The sequence below is a fragment of the Narcine bancroftii genome, chromosome 2 (genome assembly GCF_036971445.1).
Source record: "Narcine bancroftii isolate sNarBan1 chromosome 2, sNarBan1.hap1, whole genome shotgun sequence".
Classification (NCBI taxonomy): Eukaryota; Metazoa; Chordata; class Chondrichthyes; order Torpediniformes; family Narcinidae; genus Narcine; species Narcine bancroftii.
In genome coordinates, this window is record NC_091470.1 from 229,308,149 (window position 1) to 229,333,293 (window position 25,145).

A 25,145-nucleotide genomic window follows, 5' to 3' on the forward strand; every position below is an offset into this window, starting at 1 on the left:
TTCATGCGGTTGCACAAAATGAAAATTATTGAATGTTATGTCATCATCCAACCACCCAGTTGCTCATGAACCTCAGTAAGCAAAATTTTACTTTGAAACTCGTGTCAGATATCATCTTCATCAGTTCAAACCTGTATGCCGCATCTCTGCCAGCAGCCTGACTATCCTCTGCACCCTAATTATTCAATGTAATAAACGATCATGTCCTTGCAAATCTACCATCATATTTACAACCACGCAGAGGTACCAGATGGTACTTGGGGATTTCTGGCTGAACAAAATGGCAAGATTGGAGATCTCTCAACCAGAAAGAGTTTTGTTGGTTTGAGCTACTTATAAGTCAATGTGCGAGTACTCAAAACAGATGGCTGAGTAGTGTCTGCCCCATGACACGGTGAACCGCTGTCCGCTTGGGGATGAGTACAACCACGGCACACATAAATGAAGGTGCAGCCCGTCCCTCCCCTCAGTGGGGTTCCTCAGAATTGAAAAAACTGCAGCTGCTGTAAATCCGAATTAAAAACAAGAACTGTCATGATCATGCAGTATCATCTGCAGAAAGAGTAACAAAATTAATAACACGGGTAGAAAGTTTGATGAAATCTTCCACCTCCCAACATTAATTTAGTTTCTCTTTGCTGTGCATTTCCATCATTCTTTTGTCCTCAAGAATGTCATCTTGCCCTTTATGTCATTGCAAATAAAGTGACCAAAGCAAGCAAGATGAGTTCAAGACATTTTATGACAACATGTTTGAGAATCTAAGCTTAGACAAGTGCAGCAAACTGGTGAGTGAAACCTTTCAACTTTCCTAGTATCATATGTTGAGATTACAAGTTGATCCATTGGAGATGGTTCAGATGATTCCAGAACTTGAGTAGTAGAATCTGTGGTAAGTTGATGGCAAAGTAGCATGAAATTTAAAAAAATAATCAAATCTAGTTATACAATAGTGGCTGGTGTGGAATCAGTGAGCTAAAGGACCTGTCTTGTGATGTATTTATGACTAGTCATCTATTCAATATCTCCTTAAATGATTTGTGCTTTGATACTCTGTGTAGTAGATTCCATATTCTCATTTGCAAATGCTGCAAGATTATTAATGACTTCATGGATCTTCATTGATACTCGAGAATTAATTTTGTTTCTTCATTATGAACCCCGCACACTCCATCCTCCGTCGATACACTGATATTTTATTATAGAACAGCATATTTCCATTGGCTTAATAATCAATGACAAATGTGAACACTAGCCCCAGTATTGACCTTTGCAGAACTCCCCTGCTCACTTTCTTCCTTTTCAAACATCTACCCCTCATTCCAGTTTTGTACTCTGAAGCCAACTAACACTTCACTACTCAGCTCCAGTCCATTTATTTTAACATTACACTATTTTAGGGTTCCTCTCTCAATGTCTTTTGAAAGTTTAGTTGCTACCTCTCAAAAGGATTCAACAAGGACAAACAAGCAAAACTTTACTTTTTGAAATCCATGTTGACATTGTATTGTCATCCTTTTCTTCTGGTCATTGTGTTTCCTTCAGAAAATTAAAGGATGCACAGAGAGAAGGTGGGTTTCAACCATACCATTCAGTCAAATCTCAGTTATCAAAGTTTCTTCGTCACAAGTCAAACTGATAAACTTGGATCAAAGCCTTCAGATACAGAATCTTGGCACTGCTTTAATAAATTTCCATTGGAGTTCAGCATGGGAAACGCTGGGCATTCAGTTTGATCTATTCCTCAGTTACTGGAATCCACAGCCTATATTTCTAACATGAGGTTCTTGAGAGAATCAGTTAAACAGTACACCATATGGTTTCAAAAAGCAGCATGAAGATCCATAAATATTCTACCAGTTGCAACAGATCAAGGGATTATTCTACAAAATTTGAATTGAAAAGTTTGTCATCTTCAAAGCTCAAGGCCAACATAGTGTGATGCACCACAAAGTGCATCAACATGGCATATATTTTCTTCTGTAACACAGCAAGAACGGAGTATTTGCGATCTAAAAACAAGTAATGGGTTTGTACATAGATTACAAAAGTTTTGATAACTTCAGTATGATCTATTGCACTTGCATGTCAACACTTGGCAGAAGCTGTCACAAAAGGGAAGGGAAGAAGTTGTGATTCTGAAGGAGGCAACAGGAGTGTGTGAACTGCACCAAAAACAGTGAATGCAAATTTCCTTTATTTTTTTTTAATATATAAAAATGCACTTTTCTACATGTGCACTGATTTGCCAACTCTTTGGTACAGTACACAATTTGATATCTTCAATAACCCATTTGTTAAACTTAGTGATTACCCAAACCAATGATTTTTTTTAATAAGTAGCTTGGATAAATAGAAGCATACTGCACAACCTGCACAAAAGGCTCAGTTTTACATTTTGTGACTGAACAGTATTGTCAATACCAAAACTAAACATCCTTATAAATTAAATGAGTGCATACCAGTTTAAATCAGTTTAACCATGACTTGGCAGAAGGACAAATAATCTTTTTCACCTATTACGGCAATATTAAAATGAACAAATCATAATACTTCATTTAAAATTTATCCAATAATGAATGGATGAGGCAAACAAAAGGGCTTTTCCCATCAGGTTTAATAGTCACACACAAAATGTAAAGCATTCTCGTTTTATTTGGAATTCCCCTACTTCCCTCTGTACAAGAACCTTTGATCAAACTTTCGACAAAGGCAGCAGTGAAATTTCAGAAACATTTTCAGTTCTCCGAGGCCAAATGACCATAAATCACAGTGTAACAATACATGATCTGCTGTAATCTTTGGCTGGGGTTAGGCTAACAAGTTACTGAATAGCCAGAAGCCTAGAAGGTTACAGTCAAAGCTGCTACAGCCTGTGGTTTGGGCTTTCAGCTACAAGCCAAATACAGGAATGTTCACCACCACAGAACCTCCAGGTGTGTGACAGCATTAACTTCCATAAATTTTATAGACAAATGAAAAAGTAATCTACAAAACTTGGACCTAGTTATATTATTACACACAGTACACACATTTTATTATACTCTACACAAAACCAAAGTTCTTGGTCTTGATGGCTAGTAGCAGTTTTTGTTTGAGAATTTGTTTGGAGGAATAAAGTGGGACATAGAGGCGTGAGATGCAGGTGTTTGCAGTTGGAAGATGTTGGTCATCAGGTGGTCTAATAGTGATTGATGGCATTGGTTGGAAGCCCTCCTCGCTGGCAGGTAATGAAGGGCTTGATGTCCAGAAGTAAACCTAATGCAGAAAGAAAACTGACATTCAAACTATTTCTAATGAATCCCATTAAACAAACAGGTTTTACCATAATCCAGTGAATTATTTTGCTGAAGCCTTCAATTTCCTAGCCCAGTAACATTTACTTTAGTCTTACCAGATCCTGCCTTTCTGTCATGCTCATCTTCTCCACAATGGACCAGAACCACCGCTTGAATTGTAATAACTTTTCAGCATTTTCTCCTGAAACAAATTTTTAAGTTGTCACATGCAAATTTTAACCTTATCTAATAGGGTAACAAGTGCCCCTATTAAAATGTACATCTTAAATCATACAAGAATGTCAATTTATAACTTCTCAGTGGAGGATTTAATTACAAAAGCAAATAAATTCAATAGTTATCTGGATGATACTGCTACAACATTCCAATTTATTAATGAAAAGATTATTACACAGTACAACTCCAGTTATCCAAAATCAGATTCTCCAAAATCCTAATTTATCCAATTTTTTTTTAACATTTTGGGTAAGTGAAAATATCCAAAACAAATCAGCAACTTTATCTGAAATTTTTCGGAGCCAGGTCCTCGTTTCAGCTAACTCCTCCCCTCTCACTTTCCATTTCTTCTTTACCTTCCCCTATTGACTTTTCTCTCCAACTCTCCCTCTCAAACTGCATGCCACTGTCTCCCAGCCGCACGCCATCAGAAGAATCCATTGTCCTGGCGTCATCAAGGAGAGCAGCCTCTCAGGCAGGAGTGGGACCCCAGGCTCAGTGGCACCCCCTACCCTCCCCACCGGATGCGGACTCTGAACCTTCCCCTTGGCCTAATACCATACACGCACCCTGGTGTGCGTGTAGTAGGCCTAGGGAAGGATTCGGAGTCAGGACTTGGATGTCGGGAGCTCCAGTGACGAGGAGACAGGAGCCTGCTGACTTGCCAGTGAGTGTTCCACCGGCGCAGGAAGCCTCCCCGGGGATCAGCAGCGGTAGTGGGTTCGTGTTGGGGATCAGAGGCAGCAGTTTGGAGGTCTCTGATCAGCGTTGGGTTTGTGTCGGGGATCGGCGTGGTTGGGAGGTCTCGGTGATCGGCGGCAATGGTTGGGAGGTCTCTGATCAGCGTTGAGTTTGTGTTGGGGATCGGCGGCGGTTGGGAGGTCTCGGTGATCGGCAGCAGTGTTGCGGCTAGCATTTTTTTGGTGTGAATTATTTTAATGCTTATAAAGCCTTCCGTTGATGTTTGATGTTGTTTAAACATTGAGACAAGTGATTTGCTGTTGCTACTGGGCTGTTTTTAATCCGAAAAAATTGTTTATCCAACATAGGCCCTGTCCCAACCATTTCAGATAATCGTAGTTGAACTTTATTTAAACCTGCAATTTCAAAATGGCAAAGGGAAAAGTCTCCCTTCTGGTGGGAAGACACAAAAAACATAGCACCAAGCATTCTTTTCAATTAGCTAGTAAACTTAACAAGCCATCAATATTAACAATTTTGGAGAATATTTAGGCCATGCTGCCACTAAAGAGAAGAAAAATAATAACACTTAAGCCTCACAAACTCACACTCCAATGTAATATTACCTCTCCATGATGTAAAATTATCATAAAATATATCCAAAATTTGGCAGAATTCAGATCACATTACAGTATGCAAGATAACGCACAAGTTCTGGTGCATCCTTTTTAATTAAATTTTGTTTTTTTAAATAATTTAGAAATACAGCACTGTAACAGGCCAATTTGGCCCTTTGAGTCTGTTCTGCCCAATTTACACCCCATTAACCTACACCCCTGGTAGGTTTTGAAGGGTGGGAGGAAACCAGAGCCCCTGGAAAAAACCCACACAGACAAAGGGAGAAGGTACAAACTCCTTACAGACAGCGCGGGATTCAAACCCTGGTCTGGTCCCATTTGTTGGCGCTGTAAAGGCGTTGCGCTAAATATTTCATGCACAAAAAAAATGAATAGCAAAAGCTCATTAATATATGCCAATAATGCCAAGCAATTTTTTGTTTCATACCCGACTCATCATTGAAAGATGTATAACTAATTAGCATCTGGACATTCACTTCTCCACAGCCATTGACCAAGAGCCTAAAATCTTCTGCTGTTAAATCTTCAAGTGAATTTTTAGGAAGAACATCCAGCAATCCTTTCCGCATCGCCTATAAATGGCCAAATATCATCATTAATGACTATAATTGTATGAAGAAAATGTAACTGTGGTCACTGAGAGCATACAAATTGTAATGTTTTATTACTAAGGAAGGCCAGACAGAATGTAGATAACTCTTGGTTATCAAATGAAGCAGCAGGCATGTATAATCAAAAATTGTCACTTTGTTTTAAAAAAAGGACATGTTGTAGGCAAGATATGGACATTTGAAAGTGTGGCTTGATGAGCAGAGATTTGCTGACAACTCTGAACAAGACAGCAAGTCTGGGACTTCTCAACCATGAATGCCAAGTTCCAAACAAGATCATTGGAACCTGACGAGATCCACCAGCATTTATTCTGGATCATGCGCCAGGTTAAATGGTGGCGATTTTTTTGGAGTTTTAAATTATTTGTCCTTTAAGTGTTTTTTTTACTCAAAAATGTTTATATTTTAATCAAAATTTTGAGTAAAATTAAATTACAATGAGATGAAAAGATTTACAAATTAGTTTTGAAAGATGGCAAAAAAAAATCTGGATTGGGCTTTGCTTGCTTTCAAAATGGACAGGGGAGCTGTGGAAATGAGGCTTCTCCGCAGCATTGTGCAGGATCCAAACTGCAGGCAAGCCCCTGTGGAGCATCAGGCCACAGAATCCATCTTCTGGATCTGCATTTGGCAGATGTCGCTGTGGGATGATGATGGTGGGTGGGTGGCTGGAAAACAACATTGGTCATATTATGAGTGGCAGTGTTGAACAATAGCTGAAAAAGTCATCATTGTTCGTGTCAGAAAAGTTCTAAAGAGCCTCATTAACTAACTAGGTCAGGATGATGAATTGTTCAAGTCAAATGTAGGAGTCAATGAGCAAAGTAACGTAATTGTACATTTGCAGAAATTTCATATAGTTGAAATCAAAGGATCTAATAGCTGCCAGAAAAGTACACAAAAACAGTGATATTGTTCAGATGAAGTGAGACAGTATTAAAATAAATAGATCAATACACAAATACAACTCCATCCCTCTGTCAACTGTAGTCACAGAAGACAAGTTATGCAGGATCAATTGCAAGCTTTAAATAATCTGGGACAGTCACCCGTCTGAAAACAAGTGAAAAGAGGGCAAGGTTCCCAAAAATGCTACACAAGCAAGAAAGCATTCATGGTATAAAATTAGGGCTGGCTATTTTTTGCTCTGGTAACACATGCCTGTTCTGGGCCAAGGAGATCTCGCACTGGCTGCCAAGTTTAAAAGGAGCACTCCTGTTTCATCCAGGAGATTTCACAGAAAATCAAATTAAGAACTTTCTAAACACGACACAGGCCTCCACCACTTATCTGTAAAGACTGACTCTATGTGCATGTTGAAATGCCGTGTCTGAATTGGGTTGAATATAAATAGTGGGAACATGTGAGAATATTGCTCCTCATTTTTCATTGCAGGTTGAACCGGTGACTTTAATCCAGCAACAGAGAGACCTGGCCATTGCCGGACCACAGAAAATGCTGAAAAACAGAAATTAACCCTCCCACCATGTAAACATATCAAAGGTAGAACAAAGCTCAAAACAGGAAATATTGTGGGACGGTGCAGTTAGCACCAGTAATCGGGACATTAGTACAAACTCCTTACAGACAGCGCGGAACTTGAACCCCAGACCAGATCAAGGATGAAAGAATGGTGATTCTGGCCAACTATAAATGGCAATGTTTGTAGTGGTGGGAATGCTCCAAATTATTGTCCTCATCTTTGGTAGCAAAGGTAATGGTTTTGAGAGAAACTGTGAAAAACTGTCATATGTATTTTGCACATAACACACTAAAGCCATCCTCTGTGGTGGAAGGAAAGAACAGTGTCGATCAAAAAATCTTGTCCTACTGGAGGTGAGCTGAAGTAACACTAGAATGGTATTTAACCAAAGAAATGGAGGGTCTTTCTTATGACTTGTATGTGGTGAAAAAACTTTTTGGAATTGGTTAATAAGCCCCTCACTGCAGAATATTCCATCTCTGTCCTGCTCTTTCAACCATGGTATCTGTTTGGCTGATGCAGGCAAGATTAGCATTTAATAGTCGTAGTAGTTTATTTATATCGTGCATTTAACAAACACATGTTGATCCAAAGTGCTGAGCATACAATTAGGAAAAAATTGGTTACTCTAAATGACCACAGGCAGCCAAAATATACTGGCGCAGCCATCTTTTTACATAGACTATCCAACCTAGAACATTAATTATTTAAACCCCAAGCTGTTCCTTCCAATCACAGCAATGAACAACTTACCAATTTCATATGAACAACACAGTGCTACAAACACCAGACTTCAAAGAACAAGTCTGGTGGCAATTCTGTTTGGATGTTTCAAAAAGTCCAACCGCAGCCATCTGAGGGCAGGTTTACCGGCATCAGCAGGACTTAAGATATAAAGTCTGTCAGCTTCAAAAGGGAAATCATCAAGTCAATTTCTCAAGGCGGCAGAGCAACAGTCCGCCTAAAGCCTCCCCCCACCTCGGACGATCCAAACGCCATGAGGCCTCACACCTCAGGTCGACATGGATGCCTAATGAAAGATGCATAGTGAAGGTCACTAAGGGACAAATGCTATTTCTACTTAACAGCTCAAGGTTGGATGTTGTGCAGGATTCACGCATATATAGTGCCCTTCATAAATTTTAGGACAAACATTTTTTCCCCTTTATTTCCTCCTCGCTGCACAGTTTTACATATGTAATCAAACAATTCACATGTGATTAAAGTACACATTCCATATTTTATTAAAGGGTATTTATACACGTTTTGGTTTGACCATGTAGAAATCGCAGCACTTTTTATACATTTCAGGGCGCCATAATATTTGGGACAATTGGCTTCACAAGTGTTTGCGATTGCTCAAATATGCTTAATTGCTTCATTGGTACAGGTATAAGAGAGCTTCTAAGCTTTTGATCACCTTTGGAGTCTGTAATTGCCATTTTTGTTTAAAAACATGAGAACCAGAGTTGTGCCAATGAAAGACAAAGAAACTGAAAACCAAGAATAACACAGTAGGAGACATCCCCAAACCAAAATCAATTGTTTGGAACATCATTAAGAAGAAAGAGCGTCAACCTAGATTGTATACCTAAAATGGATGGGGGGGGGGGGGGGGGGAGAAAAAGTCACTGTATATGTGTGAAAAAGAAATAGTGTATATCATGGCTAATGTGATTTATGGTGTGAAAAATAAAAAATTTTTTAAAAAAAAAGAAGAAAGAGTGTACTGATGAGCTCAGTAACTGCACAAGGTCTGGTAGGACAAGGGAAACGTCCAGTGCTGATGACAGAACAATTCTCCTCATAATGAAGAAATGAAGAAAAGTCCCCAAACGCCTGTCCGACAGACCAGAAACACTCCTCAGGAGGCAGGTGTGGATTTGTCAATGACTTACTGTCTGCAGAAGACTTCATGAACATAAATACAGAGGCTGCTCTGCAAGTTGCAAACCACTAGTTAGCCACAGAAAGAGGATGGCCAGATTACAGTTTGCCGAGAAGAATTTAAAAGAGCCTGCAGAATTCTGGAAAAAGGACTTGAGGATGGATGAGACCAAGATTAACCTGTATCAGAGTGATGGCAAGAGCAAAATATGGAGGCATAAAGGAACTGCTCAAGATCCAAAGCATACCACCTCATCTGTGAAACATGGTAATGGGAGTGTTATGGCCTGGGATGGAACGGGTACTGGCACACATCTTCAGTGATGATGCAACTCTGATGGCACCTCCAAACATTGGATGACATTTCATCCTACAGCAAAACAACAATCCCAAACATACTGCTGAGAAAAAAAGGAGTTTATCAAAGCTAAAAATTCTTGAATGGCCAAGTCAGTCAACCGATCTAAATCCATATGAGCATGCCTTCCATAGAAGCTACAGAAACAAGCAGGAGCTGATGATGGCTGGAGTAGACCTGGCAGAGCATCACCAGTGAAGATACTCAGCACCTGGTGATGTCTATGAATCACAGACTTCAAGCAGTCATTGCATGCGAGGGATATGCAACAAAGTACTAAACATGGCTACTTTAAAATACTACATGTCCCAAATAGATGGTGCCCTGAAATGAGGGGTATGTATAAAGTGCTGCAATTTCACAAATAACCTTGAATAAAACCTGCAATATGCACTTTAATCGCGTTAATTGTTTGAATACAAATTTAAAACTGTGGAGCACAGGGGCAAGGAAAAAAAAGTGTCTTTGTCCCAAACAGTATGGAGGGGGAGGTAGGTATGAATTCCTTTATTAGGTGATTCAAATGAGAGGTACTTGTTTGACATGAAGGTTAAAAGAGCTTATTACAGAGGTTGAGCTTCTTAAAAGCTTGACCAAAATAAACACTTCAAGAAGTCACATTATCCTTTGGTATATTGTTTTCTGTTATTTTATTTAATATCTGATTGAGATCGGGGGGGGGGAGAAAAAGTCACTGTAAATGTGTGAAAAAGAAAAAGTGTATATCATGGCTATTGTGATTTATGGTGTGAAAAATAAAAAAAGTCACATTATCTATTCAGTCAGTGTGCATAGACTTGAGTAAAAAGCATGAATTTGATAGGTTATGATTACCCAGTAAATGCATACATTTGAAATATGGAAGAATGTAGACCCTCCCCCTCCCCCTCCCCCTCGCCCTCGCCCTCGCCCTAACCCTAGCCCTAGCCCTAACCCTAGCCCTAACCCTAACCCTAGCCCTAGCCCTAACCCTAACCCTAGCCCTAGCCCTAGCCCTAACCCTAGCCCTGTCAAAACTGTTGCTGATATCATGGCATACAAAATGTAGTCAAGGCATTGTGGGTTCATGTACCAACATGATTGGCTAGTTTTTTTTTCTTAGTCATCTCTGTGGCTTTGCACTGCAGGAATGCAACTGAACAAACGTGTACTGATTATATTGCTAGAGTTCTCCAAGAAAATCGACTACAGTCTTCTTATGCCTGCCAGCTTGTTTTTGAGTGTCAGGATTAATTTCTCAAACATCTCCAGTGTTGTGTTTTTCTCCCAACAGATTATGTAGAATTGGAGAGGATGGAAGAAACATCACTGTTGCTTTTTGGTATGTTTTCATCTTACATTCTAGGATTTCAATCATCTTCAGTGAGATTAATACAGGTCCACGATCCTTTATCAGGACATCTAAAATCCGGAAAGCTCCAAAATCTGGCAACTGAGGACCGGCGGCCGGGGGAGACGGCTGAGGGACCGGTGGTCAGGGGAGCCGGCCGGGGGACCACGGGTTGGAGGAGACGGCTGAGGGACCGCGTCGGGGGAGACGGGTGTGGGACTGAAAAGGGGTGGGGGTGGATACGGCAGCACAATTTGGGTGGGCTTTCTGAAATTCGGAACACACTGTTCCCCAAGGGTTCCGCATAAAGGATCGTGTACCTCTATTTAAGTTTTCAATACTGCATGGTTTTTTTGAAATGATCGTGCACACAATGAAATGAACACAAGAAACATCAAATAGTGTATTTTCCAACAGCAGGGAATGCAAAACATTTCAATGATTTTTAATCTTGGAAATGCCTCACATCAGAGCAAATGTCATGAACTGATAGAGCACATTTTCAGCAATAATAGAAAGTGTTTCCATAGCATTAACAGATTTACGGTACTGTGATGAATTGACTTCATAAGTGATCTCTCCAGCAAAACCACAAATTTGCATGAGACGCAGACTTACATGAAGAGGCTGCTCAGCAACCACCAACATTCTGTATTCGGCATACTTCCTAACATATTCATAAACATTCAAAGGAGTGACTGGAATATTGGCTCCACCAGGAACAAGTTCAACCTGCAACAAAGAAAAGTGTTCACATTTATTAAGTGTGGAAAATAAGGAAAGAATTTGTGTACTTTTAGATCTAGAGAGGCAATGGTTCAGACTGTTTCTACCAATCAAAGCAGAAAACAAACAGAAGGTTCACCTTTGATGTCAAGAGCCTTTTGAAAATGTCAAGATATCTTTATAAAGGCTCAATTAATTTTAAGAATGTAATAAACACCATTGTGACATTAATTGTGCATGCAAGTTTTAATAATTACGCTTATTATTTTAGTTCTATGAATGGAACTTTCATCCCACATCCCACATGTTCTCCAACAACTGGAAAGGTGTGGGGGGGGGGGGGTGGGGGTGGGGTGGAAATAAATAGGCAGACACTGGAGAACACCAAGCTAAACACCACTCAACATTTGACATGGGGATTGCATAATATTTTTTGATCCATTTTGGAGGCAATGTGGAATTTAACTGTACCGACAGTTGGGGAAAGCACCGAATTTTGGCTTGACAAAAAGGAAGCTTTGAATACTTCCTGTACATGGCTGCATTCTATATTGGTTTGACAATTTAGAATTTTCCCTATGCTGAAGAAAGGTGACTTTTACATTTGAAGCAGCAAACTTGTTTTCCAGTGAACAAAGCAAGAGTGAAAAATTATGAGACACATTTCTGAATTTTCCGGCTTTGATTTATGTCTTTTTTGTGTATGAGGTACAGCTGGTGCAAAAAGTTATATTGCACCAACCTGTATCTGGCGTTAATGACCCCAGTCACACCATCTAGACATCATTTATTGTTGTGCCCAAGTCAGACTCCCATCTCTACCTTGACCTGTGTAAGCCTGGCTTTGGGCCCTCAATTTGGAATATGTAATATATTTGAGAAATAAATTTACACATATTCCTTTGTTGAATTAGGATCTCCACATTACTAGACCTAGGCAGGGTCATTTAGGTCCTAATTCTTCCCTTTAAAAATAACTTATTTGCATATTGTGTGGAGATAGGAAACTTTGTCCACTCCACCTGGCTATGAACCAAGGTGAGAGAGACCCTTCTTGGAAAAACTGGGGGACATTTAAAAAAAAATTATAGATGTGGATTTTCCACAAGATCCAGAATTGTAACTTTTGGGTGATACAGGAAATGTGAATTTTAGATTATGCAAATATTACATTCAGTTTGTAAAGGTCGCCAGGAAGTGTACAACAGTTATATAGAAGTCTGACTCCTCATTAAATATCACACAATGGAATATAGAAATGCAGAAATACATTCCCTTGGAGAAAAATCACTTACACATTCATTAAAATGTGGCAGCCATATCTAAAATACATGGGTATGTAGATTGACTAGCTGCCCCCTCCCCGTGAAATATGGATATTATAAAATAATTGGAGTTAAGGAAATGGAACATGGCACAGGCAACGTGCATGTTTTCTTTTTAGCCCTTTTATTTTATTTTTCTTACTTGGATTATTTAATTAGTTTGTTTGTTTTTTTAGGTTTTTGGTGGAGGATCTGAACTCCACTTATATTTGTATAATGTATAATCAGTATGGTTATATTTGGGGGCAGGGGGAGGAACAAAACACAAACTCTGTACGTTCCCTGATTGTTGAAATTACTTTGAGTCTGTAAAATAAACAAGTACATGTGTACTGAAGATCTTAATTGTTGCAACCCAATAGGTACATTGAGGAAAAACTCCAGTATTCATTAAATAACTGGATGGAAAAGGATAAATTTAAAAGGTAGATAATAAATATTCAGTTATTGGAGTGCAAGGAAAAAAGGTGTTTCAACAGTGCAGCCAAGCCTTTTTAGTGGTGCTGGAGTAGGGCAGTAAGGAGAGGATCAAGAGCTTGACAGCTGTTGGAAAAAGTCCTTTAATCTGGACTTTAAGTTTCTGTTCTTTCTGTCTGAAAGTAGCAGCAGGAAGAGGTTGTGACCAAGGTGATGAGGGCAGCACCTCACATTGAGGTCTCAGTGGATGGAAGGGACTTGGCTATTGCTATTTACTTTAATTTACTCAACTTGTAATCAAGTTCTTCTTGGATCCAAATAAAAGAATGAAGATTCTCCAACTTGTTGATACCTGCTGGCTAGTTACCCCAACGACTATAAGGAATCAAGTTAAAATCTAAACTAATTTCTGAAACATTTATAAAAGGTGCCAAGACTACACACAATGCAACTTCAAATGCACTTTTGACTTCTGTCTCCGAATATTAACCAAAAACTGTTCGTCTTTACTGTGAACATTTTTCTTTTGATTAAAAGATACTAAATTTGTTTTTGTTCTGTAAGACCAGTCTTTTAAAGTGACACATATTATGGATATCACAGTCATTAACTCATGTAGCTGCAATTATAACCAAGCTTTCATACAAAATCACTGTACCTGTCCTCCGCCTTCTTCTTTACAAAGATCAATAGCAAAAGCAAGGTCCATTGCTGCAAACACTGCATATGCATCCTGACTCTGAGAAGCAAGGATGAGTTGTCGTAAACTTTCATACATCACATGATCAAAGAAAGCAAAGTCATGCCAATTCACCTGAAAATAATTAAAAATCATTACTTTCAGTAAGTCTGTATAAAATGCAAACAATATATTCATAACTATTTTGATTCATGATGCTACTTACTTTTCTTCCTAGTAGAACTTTAATAACATGCCTATTTAGTGTTATAGGGCAAAGTTCATTTTGTAGCAAACACAAGCCCAATATCCTGAAAGGAATGCAAAAATAGTCATGATCTTCATTTTAAAGATAAAAACAAATTTATGACACAGAACCGTAATAATGCCACAGTACAATTTACCTGCCAATATTACGGAAACAGTTGAGACGTGCTTCTGTATTTTTGCCTGGCCTTGGTGAGTAGAATCCTCGCTTTCCGGGTTGGTAGAATAACGGAGCGTTATCATCACCATCATCTGGTTCATCTAATTCCATGTCGACCACACTTCGACTTGAGCCATGCCGTTTTCTAGTGTCCTGCTGCAGATTAAGAAAATTTTTTTTAAAAACATCAAGCTCATTGGTTAGCTCATTTAAATCTCTACTCTTCCTATTTTCTCCTGCAATATCAGAATTGAAGCTCTCAATTGGGGAGGGCAAATTTTGATGGTACATGTGAGGAACTAAAAGATTGAATGCAACAGGCCATTGCAACAAAAGAAAGGGGTTCAGGGAAATCATTCTCCTGTGAAGGAAAAGGCTGGCAAGAATAGGGAACCCTTGTTGACCAGATATATTTAGGATCAACCTGGTCAAGAAAAAGGAGGTACAAGTTAGTTATAAACCACTGAAATTAAGCAAATCTCATATGGTCTTTGTATGGAGGGTGTAGAAGTTATTTAAGAGGGAAGTAAGGAGGGGAATGTGTGAGCTTGCAGGCGCCTCAGATTGAAGAGACTGCCATCCGTGCGGTACCGGATGTAAACAGCGTCTTCATTGTTGAGGTCTTTCATGGCTTGGTTCAGCATCATGCTGAAGAAGATTGAAAAGAGGGTTGGTGCGAGAACGCAGCCTTGCTTCACGCCATTGTTAATGGAGAAGGGTTCAGAGAGCTCATTGCTGTATCTGACCCGACCTTGTTTGTTTTTCTGCAGTTGGATAATCATGTTGAGGAACTTTGGGGGGCATCCAAGGCGATCTATTATTTGCCAAAGCCCTTTCCTGCTCACAGTGTCGAAGGCTTTGGTGAGGTCAACAAAGGTGATGTAGAGTCCTTTGTTTTGTTCTCTGCACTTTTCTTGGAGCTGTCTAAGGGCAAAGACCATGTCAGCTCTTCAGCGCTTGACGTCCTGTTTTGCGGAAACTGCCAAAATGTTTGGCCTGGAAGTCAGCCTGAAGAAAACTGAGGTCCTCCATCAGCCAGCCCCCCCACATCTCCACCGGGCACACAAAACTCAAAACAGTCAACCAGTTTACCTATCTCGGCTGCACCATTTCATCAGATGCAAGGATCGACAACGAGATAGACAACAGACTCACCAAGGCAAATAGCACCTTTGGAAGACTACACAAAAGAGTCTGGAAAAACAACCAACTGAAAAACCTCACAAAGATAAGCGTATATAGAGCCATTGTCATACCCACACTCCTGTTCAGCTCCGAATCATGGGTCCTCTACCAGCATCACCTACGGCTCCTAGAACGCTTCCACCAGCGTTGTCTCCGCTCCATCCTCAACATTCATTGGAGTGACTTCATCCCTAACATCGAAGTACTCGAGATGGCAGAGGCCGACAGCATCGAATCCACGCTGTTGAAGATCCAACTGCGCTGTGTAGGTCACATCTCCAGAATGGAGGACCATCACCATCCCAAGATCGTGTTATATGGCGAGCTTTCCACTGGCCATCGTGTCAGAGGTGCACCAAAGAAGAGGTACAAGGACTGCCTAAAGAAATCTCTTGGTGCCTGCCACATTGACCACCGCCAGTGGGCTGATATCGCCTCAAACCGTGCATCTTGGCGCCTCACAGTTCGGCGGGCAGCAACTTCCTTTGAAGAAGACCGCAGAGCCCACCTCACTGACAAAAGACAAAGGAGGAAAAACCCAACTCCCAATCCCAACCAACAAATTTTCCCCTGCAACCGTGTCTGCCTGTCCCGCATCGGACTTGTCAGCCACAAACGAGCCTGCAGCTGATGTGGACATTTACCCCTCCATAAATCTTCGACTGCGAAGCCAAGCCAAAGAAGGAGGGGAATAACCACTGGAGATAAGGATGGGCAAAACTCGAAGAGATTGCACAAGGCAAAAGAGTATTTAGAGGAAGAAACATTTAATCAGTCATCTATGTGCAGAACCACAGCAGCTCCTTATGAGTATTCCTCATCTGTATTTGACACGGAGAAAGACAGGAAGGCTATGGAACTGAGGGAAATAAATAGTATTGTCATGAAGAGAGTCCATTATGCTGGAGTTATTAAAATGCATAAAGATACATCTTAGAGACCTGATCATGTGTGTTCCAGATTGTTATGGAAAGATAGGAAAAAAAAAACGCAGGAATCCTGGCAGAGATGTATACATCATCGTTAAGCAAGGGTGAGGTGCCAGAAGACTGAAAGGTGGCTACTGTGGTGCCTTTATTTTAAAAAGGCCTGCAAGGACAAGTGAAGGAACAGGCCAGCGAGCTTAACATCTGACTTTCACATGAATGGTAGGATCCTGGGGAGTGTTGGAGAGCAAAGAAACATGGGGGTATATAGTTCCAGGAAAGTGACATTGAAGACACACAAGGTAGTGAAGGTGCGTTGGCACACTTGGCTTCATCAGTCAGGGAAATAAGTACAGGAGCAAAAATAGTGTCAGAATTGTAAGACTTTTCTCACTGGAGTGTTGGAGACTAAGCTGTCATCTGAAAGGGTTATGTTATCATTTGGGGGCCTAGATAAAATAAATAGTCATACCTTTAAACTGAGAATAGAGGAATCTAAAATTAAAGGGCAGATATTTAAGGTGAAAGGGAAAAAAATTAAGGGCATTGTTGTCACACAGAGGGCATTAGTTACACGGAACTAGAGGAAGTGGTAGAAACCAGATCAATTGTAACGTTTAAAAGACACTTGTACAGGCACATAGATAGGAAAGTTTTTAAGAGTGATTTGGATAAAATACGACTAATTTGACTGACATGGACAAGTTGGGCCGAGGGCCCGTTTCCTCACTGTGGATCTCTTGGACTCTATAATCAGGCTAGGTCATTACAATTCCAGTATTAGCAATTCAAACATTAGGCTAGAGAAAAATAAAACTTCAACTAGCAATGGCTGGCTTCTGTAGAAAGCAAAACTTCCTCAAAAATGAAGGATTACTACCCATTAAATCTAATAAAAACAGATCATAAAAATGGTCATACAAAATGAACATTAATGCAGACATAATTTGACTTGCTCTGTATCTTTCATTAAGAACAAGTCTTTTTACTATTTATAATACTCTGCAACCTTAAATAGAAAGCAAAATGTATTCACAGAAATGAAATTTCACTACCTGGGATTTATCTGATGAATCAAGCAATCCCAAGTCCAATATACTATCAGCGCCATTTTCCCTGCAAAATAAACGCAATGTTATAGAAACACACAGATTTAGAAAGAGGAAATAAAACTAGAATACAGTGGCAATAGTCCACAGGTCAGACTGCATACATGAACAGCTCAGGCCCAAAACACAGGTCAAGTATATTGATCTTTGCTATTTAAATTTCACTGTTTTACCTGCCGAGTTTCTCCAGCATTGTGTTTTTACTTCAATCACTGTGCCTGCAGACTTTTACCGCATATGTGGAGATGTTGCCTTGCATTCTGTGTGAATGGTCATTGACCTAAAACACTAAATCGGTTTCTCTTTCCATAGATGCTTACCGAACAGTTAAAGATTCCAGACTTTGTTTTTAATTTAGATTTCCAATCTCTACAGTTTTTAGATGAAGGTTAATGCACTTTACCTTCCATGTGCAATTATAAGTTCCATGGCCTCATCAACCCTTGCTCTTAACGAGTCTTCACTAGCTAGAAGCAGCAGGAGCTGTGCAGGGGATAATTCTAGTAACATTCCAGTAATTTTACTTGCAAATGCCTGAAATACAAAAATTAAGATATTACTACTTTCTGTTAGAAATTACCAAAAATGTTTATGCAGAAAACGTTCTAGAGTAATTGCACCCATGATGAGAATTGGTAAAGAAGAGCCAAAAACATTTCTCAGCCCACTCACTGGCTGCATTGCTTGAACTCGAGGATATAGCCGCTCTCCAAGTGCTTGTCGATGGGCTGGTAGCGGATCTGGATCATCACTAGGATTTCCTTCTGATGCGGGCCGGAATGGCCTAGTATCTATTGATAGTTGCCTTCTTGATTCCCTACAAATTAAGAGCATAAATTTCAATAAAAATAATGATTATATTACACAAGAACTCATTGGAGGATCAATGCATGCATTATTTACACACACTATTAATTTAGATTGGACTCCAATGTATTTGTGAAAGAGTAGGATTTACAAAAAGAACCTTGATATAATGGCAAACTAAATAATAGTCCAGATGTTGTACTTGCAATGACAATGAAGCTGTCAATGTTTGCTTTTCTTACGTGAAACAGACAATCATTTCTGGAGTAGCAGAGATGCAGTTCAGATCAGTAATCCAGAGGGATTTGTCACTGATCACCTACAACCTCACAGACTTTGCTATTTTATGGGCTTTTTCAGCATAAAAGAAAATAGAAAATTTGGCTATCCGCAAACTAATACCCTAAAAATTTGGCAATTTAAAAACAATGATTACCGTTTCACAAAATTTCTACTTGAGAAATCAGTGATGTTACATGGAATTTTGAAAAGAGAAAAGTAAAAGATTTTAAAACCACATTTTAAAAATTATTTGCATCCCAGCTTCTGCTTCATCTTCTGTTCAAATTTTTATTTTTGACTTGTAAAATATTTAAACCAGTCGGTTAAAAACTGTGCCTTTCAATTTTTGGTTTTCTGTGAAGAATTTTCAATGTGTATCTAGTTTAATAAGTGGAGCTCAGAAACAATGATGTTATTCAATCAGAGCTGAATGGGGGGGGGGGGGGGGAAAGAAAGAGCATCTACATTACAGAAATGATTAATCTTTTTGAGCAACTTCCATTGAGGTACAGGTAATTTCTATTTGACTAATAACCCAAACCCAGTTGCAATCATAATTTTTGTATATAAATAATAGGTCTTTACTTGCTATGTTTGATCACAATCAGTTAAGGTCCCACAATTAAAACTCAAGATTATAACACAAAATGTACCAATCATTCTGCTGGTAAAAATATCCAGTAACAGACAAAAGATTAGGAAGAAAATAGAATATATTTTTTTGACTGAGCTGGCAGGATAACAGTACAGTTCACATGAATATAAATAGCTGGAATAGTCAATATAGAGTGGCATTTTTTCAGTTTATTTACAAAAAAGTTTTTGGATAATCAGGGTATTTTCTGGAAACTTAAATGTGATGCTATTGAACTTAACAAATTAATTTTGCAAGGTTACAAAATATCTAGGAGTGGACTCTATTCCACTGCTCAATTCTCTCCTCTTCAACCTGGAGCCAAATACAACCTTGACACTGGACAGAGTCACAATTTGGTCGTTCAATCGAAGGAACCAGATTAAACAGAATATGACAAGAATATGATTATTTTGTCACATTAAATCGTTTGACATCAACAGGTGGTTATAGAAAAATTCACTCACCGATCTCTATCTCGACGAGAGCCTGCTCTCATTCCACCACTTCGCCTCATTTCTCTTTCTCTCTCTCTTTCCCGCTCTCTCTCCCGATTTCTCAAGCGCTGCATTAGGCCTAAACCATAAACAACCACTTAACATATTTAGCTTCTATACTCAATTACTTATAACCAGTTCCACTGATTAAAGTAACAAAATGAAAAACAACCAAATTTTAGTTTATTCTGAAGCAATATGAATATATTGTCAATTCATAAAATGTATTCCTGTTTCTGAAATAATCAGATGAAAGATCAGCTTTCCATCTACAGACTACCAGAAAAACAGCAAAGGTAGATTTTTATTAATCCTTAAACAAAATATACAGGAAGGACCAAATATGCAGAAGTGACCCTCATCTTCAACTGGCAGGGCAAACAGGCCCAACATCTCGACATTCTGCAGTTACATAATCTTACAGTTATGTAAGATTAGCTTGAATTTCAGAGTTCAGCAGTTTAATCACATGCTTTCTTCAAGGAAATAAGACCAGTTTCTAACAAATCTATTCTGATAGTTTTGCAATCTGCTCCTCTGACATAATGATTTGGATTATCAAGGTTAGAAAATGAAAGTTGTAAAATATGTATCAATGGGTAATCTTGATTTAAGTCAATTTAATCCTATCAATTATCAAAAGTTTCAGTCAACTTTCAGATTATTGCAGTTTTTTCATATACTCCACACCAATTTAGATGCAGTATCATTCTATGACAATTCTAAAGATATATGTAAAACCCAGTTTTATTCTAATCTTCCAACCACAAATTATATAAAAAAGTACTCGCATACACAAGCCACTTATATTTGTGAAATATTTTTTAAAATCACATACTAGTTTGCAATCCCTTGCTAGCATTCTGTATGCAGTCCAGATTTGGCAATTTTTCACTGGAGAGAAATGCTTGAGCAATTGCTGTGTAAAAACTTCGAGCCACTCCACTGCCCTCTCCTGGCTCATCTTTGAAAGTGACCTTCACCCTGTGCACCGTCATTGGAGTTGTGGTGCATCTGCGACCAAAATGATTATTCAGTTGCCTCATTGTTTGTTGAATCAAGAGGTCGCGATCACGATCAACCTGAAATGTCACACATTAAAATTAACCTTTCACTTACTTTGTTAAAATTCCCAGAATTATTTTACTAGTTACAAGAAAGGGAGCAAGTACCGAGATAAAAAAAATCATGTTAATGGCTAGGTAATAAAAACAGATTTTAAACACTAAACACTGAACCACCGTTTTTCAATTTGCGTGATATCAATACTTCTACAAAAAGAGACTGCCAAAATCTGGAAATAAAAATTTGTATAATCCAGTTAGCCCCCAAATTTATTCTTTCAATAACATTCAAAACCCACTGTGACAAGCTAACACATGAACACTACCACCTGACTGGAGAATATATTGTTGGAAAAGGGGTGGGGAGGGGGGTGTGGCCATTGGATAATTATTGCTCAGAGACACTTAAGTACCTATATTATCCAAGAGGCCGAGCCCAACTTAAATATCAATAATTCCAAAGAGCATTGGAAATAAATAAAATATCAGTTCATTTATATATGGCTTTGCGTTTCTTTTTAAAAAATCTGATACAACTTGCAAATACAAAAATTAATCTTCCATACTACAGCTCAAGATTTAAGGTGACATGGGATACAGATGCCAATAAGTTACAGTTATCCAATGAGCAATTATGAAATCACACCAAGCCTTACCTCAAGAGTTAGATCTCTGGATTGAGCATTTCTTAGTTTCTCCATTTCCCTCCGGAATTTAGATTCTTTCACTTCAAACCCACCAAGTTCAGTCAAGATCTAATGGAGAAATTTAATTCAAATGCAACACAAAACTACAATAATCTTGAAAATAATTAGTAACTTTGAATTTTTTTGTTTACAAAACAGCAATGTCACGATGTGACATTTTACCTACCGAACCAGGTTCAGCCCCAACATCTTCCATAAATACTCTGCCAAAGAGCTCCAAAGACAATCGCCAACGTCCTAGTAACATGTCGTGAGAAATCACCATTCCCATGAAACTACACTGTGGCCTGTTAAATGAAACAATGGATGCTGAATTTCTACCACAAACTGTCATTGTTTTGAACCATTGAAAGATAGCTGGATAGTAGAGAATCCAATTGATAAAACAGTTACCTGAAAGATGTAAGTGGTGGTCCTTCACTTTCAGTTAGCCCAATCTCAGCCAGCAAACTACTTTTTAGTTGTGCTGCGAGGTCTTGAGCAGATGGACCTATTCGTGAATTTTCAGATTCATCTTCTGGTAATACTTGTTCATCAGTTGTCTTCCTCTGCCGATTCTGCACACTCGTAACATTCTTGAGGTTTGATGAGTAAGACATTTTTGTGGGAAGTACCTGTATTGGACCACAATACTGATAAAAATTAGCTAAAATTTAAAAGTTTAATTTGTGGACTTAGCTATCAGCTCTGGGTTTTTGAAGATAGAACAAGGGCAGAATAACCAAGAATATCCATGAATAATAATTGAATGGAGATGAAAGAATTAAATCAAGGAATCAATTGCACCCCCTTCATTAAAATTTAGAACATGAAAATTTAATAAACTTTTAGCTACGTACAAGACATTTTGACAAAAAAATGGACATCTAAGGAGTTCAAATATCTGGATTCTTGGCTGAGAAATAAAGCAAGTAAACACAATCAAACACGGAGTTTAATTTTCACTATTTTCAAAAGAAACATTGTATTCCAACCAGGCCAGAAGAAAACCTTTCCCCAACAGGGAAAAGAAATGGGAACATATGTTCTTCTGAACAAACATTGCAGCCAGGTGCTGAAATAGGAAACAGAATGTGTGCACTGAAACTGAGAGGCACTCATAGAAGCCCAACTAATTTGCTCATTTGGAGGGCTGTTACTACTTTAACACAGCTATTGGGATTACAATGAAAGTTGGTGTCAAACTACAGTAGAAGTAATGGCATGAAGTGACATCAACAGATCGAGTTGAAATGAGGCATTCATTCCTTAAGTTGTCAGATCTTGGGAATTCACAAAATCAAGGAGAAACTCTATCATTAAGGGAAAATACATCATCCTTGAAAAGCAGGGGCATAATTTTTTTTAATGGTAACAGCCCTTTCGGCCCACGCTCCTGTGCCGCCCAAATACACCCATGTGACCAATTAACCTACTAACTCCAGGAGTAAAAACACAAAATGCTGGAGAAACTCAGCAGGTCAAACAGTGTCCTTTATGTAGCAAAGGTTAAAAATACATAACCAATGTTTCAGGCTTGAGCCCTTCATCAAGGTATGAGAGAATGTTGGCAGCTGTCCAAACAAGATGGAGGGGGTGGGGAGTGGGTGGCAAAGGCAGGATATTATAGGTGGAGAAAAGGAGGAGGGGACAGCAGCAATGAGGGGGAGGAGGGATGGCTGGGTGGGTAAGGAGGAGAGAACCATAAAGACTGGAAAAGGGAGGGGAAAAATGGTGAGCAAGTCTAGCAGAAAGCAGAGAAGTCAATGTTAATGCCATCTAGCTTGATAGTGCCCATTTCCTCCAATCTGAAGGTGGTCAGGGTGGATAGTACATAAGCCATGTGAATGTAGGAGCGTGACTCAGAATTGAAATGGTTGGCTACTAGGAAATCTCTGTTGTGGTGGACAGAGTAGAGGTGCTGAGCAAACCGATCTCCCAGTCTGCGCCCAGTCTCTCCGATGGAGAGAAGACCACAAAGGGAGCACCAGATGCAGTAAATCAGTCCTGTGGATATATAAGAGAAGTGTTCTCTTCATTTGAAGGGCCTGTTTGGGGCTCCAAACTGTGGTAAGAGAGGAGGAGTGGGCCCAAGTATTGTACCTCCTGCAGCCATAGGGGAAGGTGTCTGGGGAGTGGTGGTGGTGATGCTGGGGTAAGGAAAGAAGGGGCAATAGGTGAGGAGGAGTGAGGAAAAATGTGTCTAGTGGTGGGATCATGTAGTAAGTGCCAGAAATTCCAACAGATAAAGCATTGGATGCAGAGGCTGGAAGGTGAGGATGAGGAGGATTCCATGTTTGTTGCATCTGGGGGCAGAGGGGGCCAGGGCAGATGAGCGAGAAATGGAGGAGAAGCGGGTGAGGGCTGAGTTGATAGTGGTGGAGAGTAAGCCACGTTTGTGGAAGAAGGCAGACATTTTGGAAGATCCGGACTGGAAGACCATCTTTGGAACAGACACGGCAGAGACAGAGAAATTCAGAGAGGGGGATGGAATCAAGATTGGGAGATCACTTAGTTCAGCATCTCTACTCTGTTTGCCACAACAGAGACCTCCCAGTTGTCAACCATTACTATTCTGAGTCACACCCCCAAACTCACATGTCTGTCCATGGCCTTATGTGCTATTCCACCTTGACCACCTGCAAATTGAAGGAACAACATCTTTATTTTCCATCTGGGCACCCTCCAGCAGATAGCATTAACATAGATTTCTCTTCTTTCTGCTAACCTACTTGCCTTTCACCCCTCCCCTTTTCCATCTTCCCCTTCCCTTTTCACCCACCCAGCCATCTCCCCTTCCCTTGATCGCTGCTATCCCCTCACTTCCTTCTCCACCTATCATCTCCCGTCTTTTCCACCCCCCCGCTTCCATCTTTTTGATTGGACATCTGCCAACATTCTCTCATACTCGAAGAAGGGCTCAAGCCCAAAACGTCGGTTATGTATTTTTTACCATTGCTACATAAAGGACACTATTTGACCTTCTGAGTTCCTCCAGTATTTTGTTTTTTACTTCAACCATGGTGTCTACAGATTTACTACCAACTCCTGGAACGTAGAAAGAAATGGTTAGTGTAGCGGTTAGCGCAATGCTGTTACAGCGCCAATGATCAGGTTCGAATCCCGCGCTGTCTGTAAGGAGTTTGTACATTCTAGTATCTACACTGGTTTCCTCTGGGTGCTCATTTCCTCTCACTCCTCTAAAATGTACTGGGGCTGGCTGGAGGTCAATTGGATGCAAATGGGCTGCACAGGCTTGTGGACCAAAAGGGCCCATTACCATGCTGTATGTCTAAATTTAAATTTTTTTTTAAATTTAGAAACTGAAGCACCAGAGAAACTCATGCAGGTCACTGAGAGGATATACAAATTCCTTATAGACAGCAATGGATTAGAATCCAAGTTGTTAGTACAGGTACACAATCCTTTATCCGGACATCTAAAATCCGGCAGCGCGAGTCGGGCGGGAGACCGGCAGCGCGAGTCGGGCGGGAGACCGGCAGCGCGAGTCGGGCGGGAGACCGGCAGCGCGAGTCGGGCGGGAGACCGGCAGCGCGAGTCGGGCGGGAGACCGGCAGCGCGAGTCGGGCGGGAGACCGGCAGCGCGAGTCGGGCGGGAGACCGGCAGCGCGAGTCGGGCGGGAGACCGGCAGCGCGAGTCGGGCGGGAGACCGGCAGCGCGAGTCGGGCGGGAGACCGGCAGCGCGAGTCGGGCGGGAGACCGGCAGCGCGAGTCGGGCGGGAGACCGGCAGCGCGAGTCGGGCGGGAGACCGGCAGCGCGAGTCGGGCGGGAGACCGGCAGCGCGAGTCGGGCGGGAGACCGGCAGCGCGAGTCGGGCGGGAGACCGGCAGCGCGAGTCGGGCGGGAGACCGGCAG

General features: G+C 40.2%; 1 protein-coding gene across 18 annotated transcripts in view; it reads right to left on the reverse strand.

Moving 5' to 3' along the window:
• Positions 1-2,598: 2,598 nt before the first annotated feature.
• The window catches only part of ubr5 (ubiquitin protein ligase E3 component n-recognin 5), a 165,403-nt gene continuing 142,856 nt past the window's right edge, over positions 2,599-25,145 (reverse strand). For 11 of the 18 annotated variants that reach the window (XM_069920472.1, XM_069920471.1, XM_069920465.1 and 8 more), the window contains 15 exons: positions 21,682-21,920; positions 21,455-21,575; positions 21,238-21,336; positions 20,356-20,599; positions 19,488-19,596; positions 17,970-18,114; positions 17,701-17,831; positions 17,244-17,304; positions 14,055-14,233; positions 13,877-13,961; positions 13,630-13,785; positions 11,122-11,235; positions 5,262-5,406; positions 3,395-3,480; positions 2,599-3,258 (listed from right to left, as the gene is read on the reverse strand). In XM_069920472.1, coding sequence (XP_069776573.1) covers positions 3,046-3,258; positions 3,395-3,480; positions 5,262-5,406; positions 11,122-11,235; positions 13,630-13,785; positions 13,877-13,961; positions 14,055-14,233; positions 17,244-17,304; positions 17,701-17,831; positions 17,970-18,114; positions 19,488-19,596; positions 20,356-20,599; positions 21,238-21,336; positions 21,455-21,575; positions 21,682-21,920 — 2,127 coding nt within the window. In that variant the 3' untranslated portion in view covers positions 2,599-3,045. The remainder of the gene's footprint in view (positions 3,259-3,394; positions 3,481-5,261; positions 5,407-11,121; positions 11,236-13,629; positions 13,786-13,876; positions 13,962-14,054; positions 14,234-17,243; positions 17,305-17,700; positions 17,832-17,969; positions 18,115-19,487; positions 19,597-20,355; positions 20,600-21,237; positions 21,337-21,454; positions 21,576-21,681; positions 21,921-25,145) is intronic. The other 7 variants (XM_069920480.1, XM_069920478.1, XM_069920469.1 and 4 more) reach the window with 3 other exon arrangements.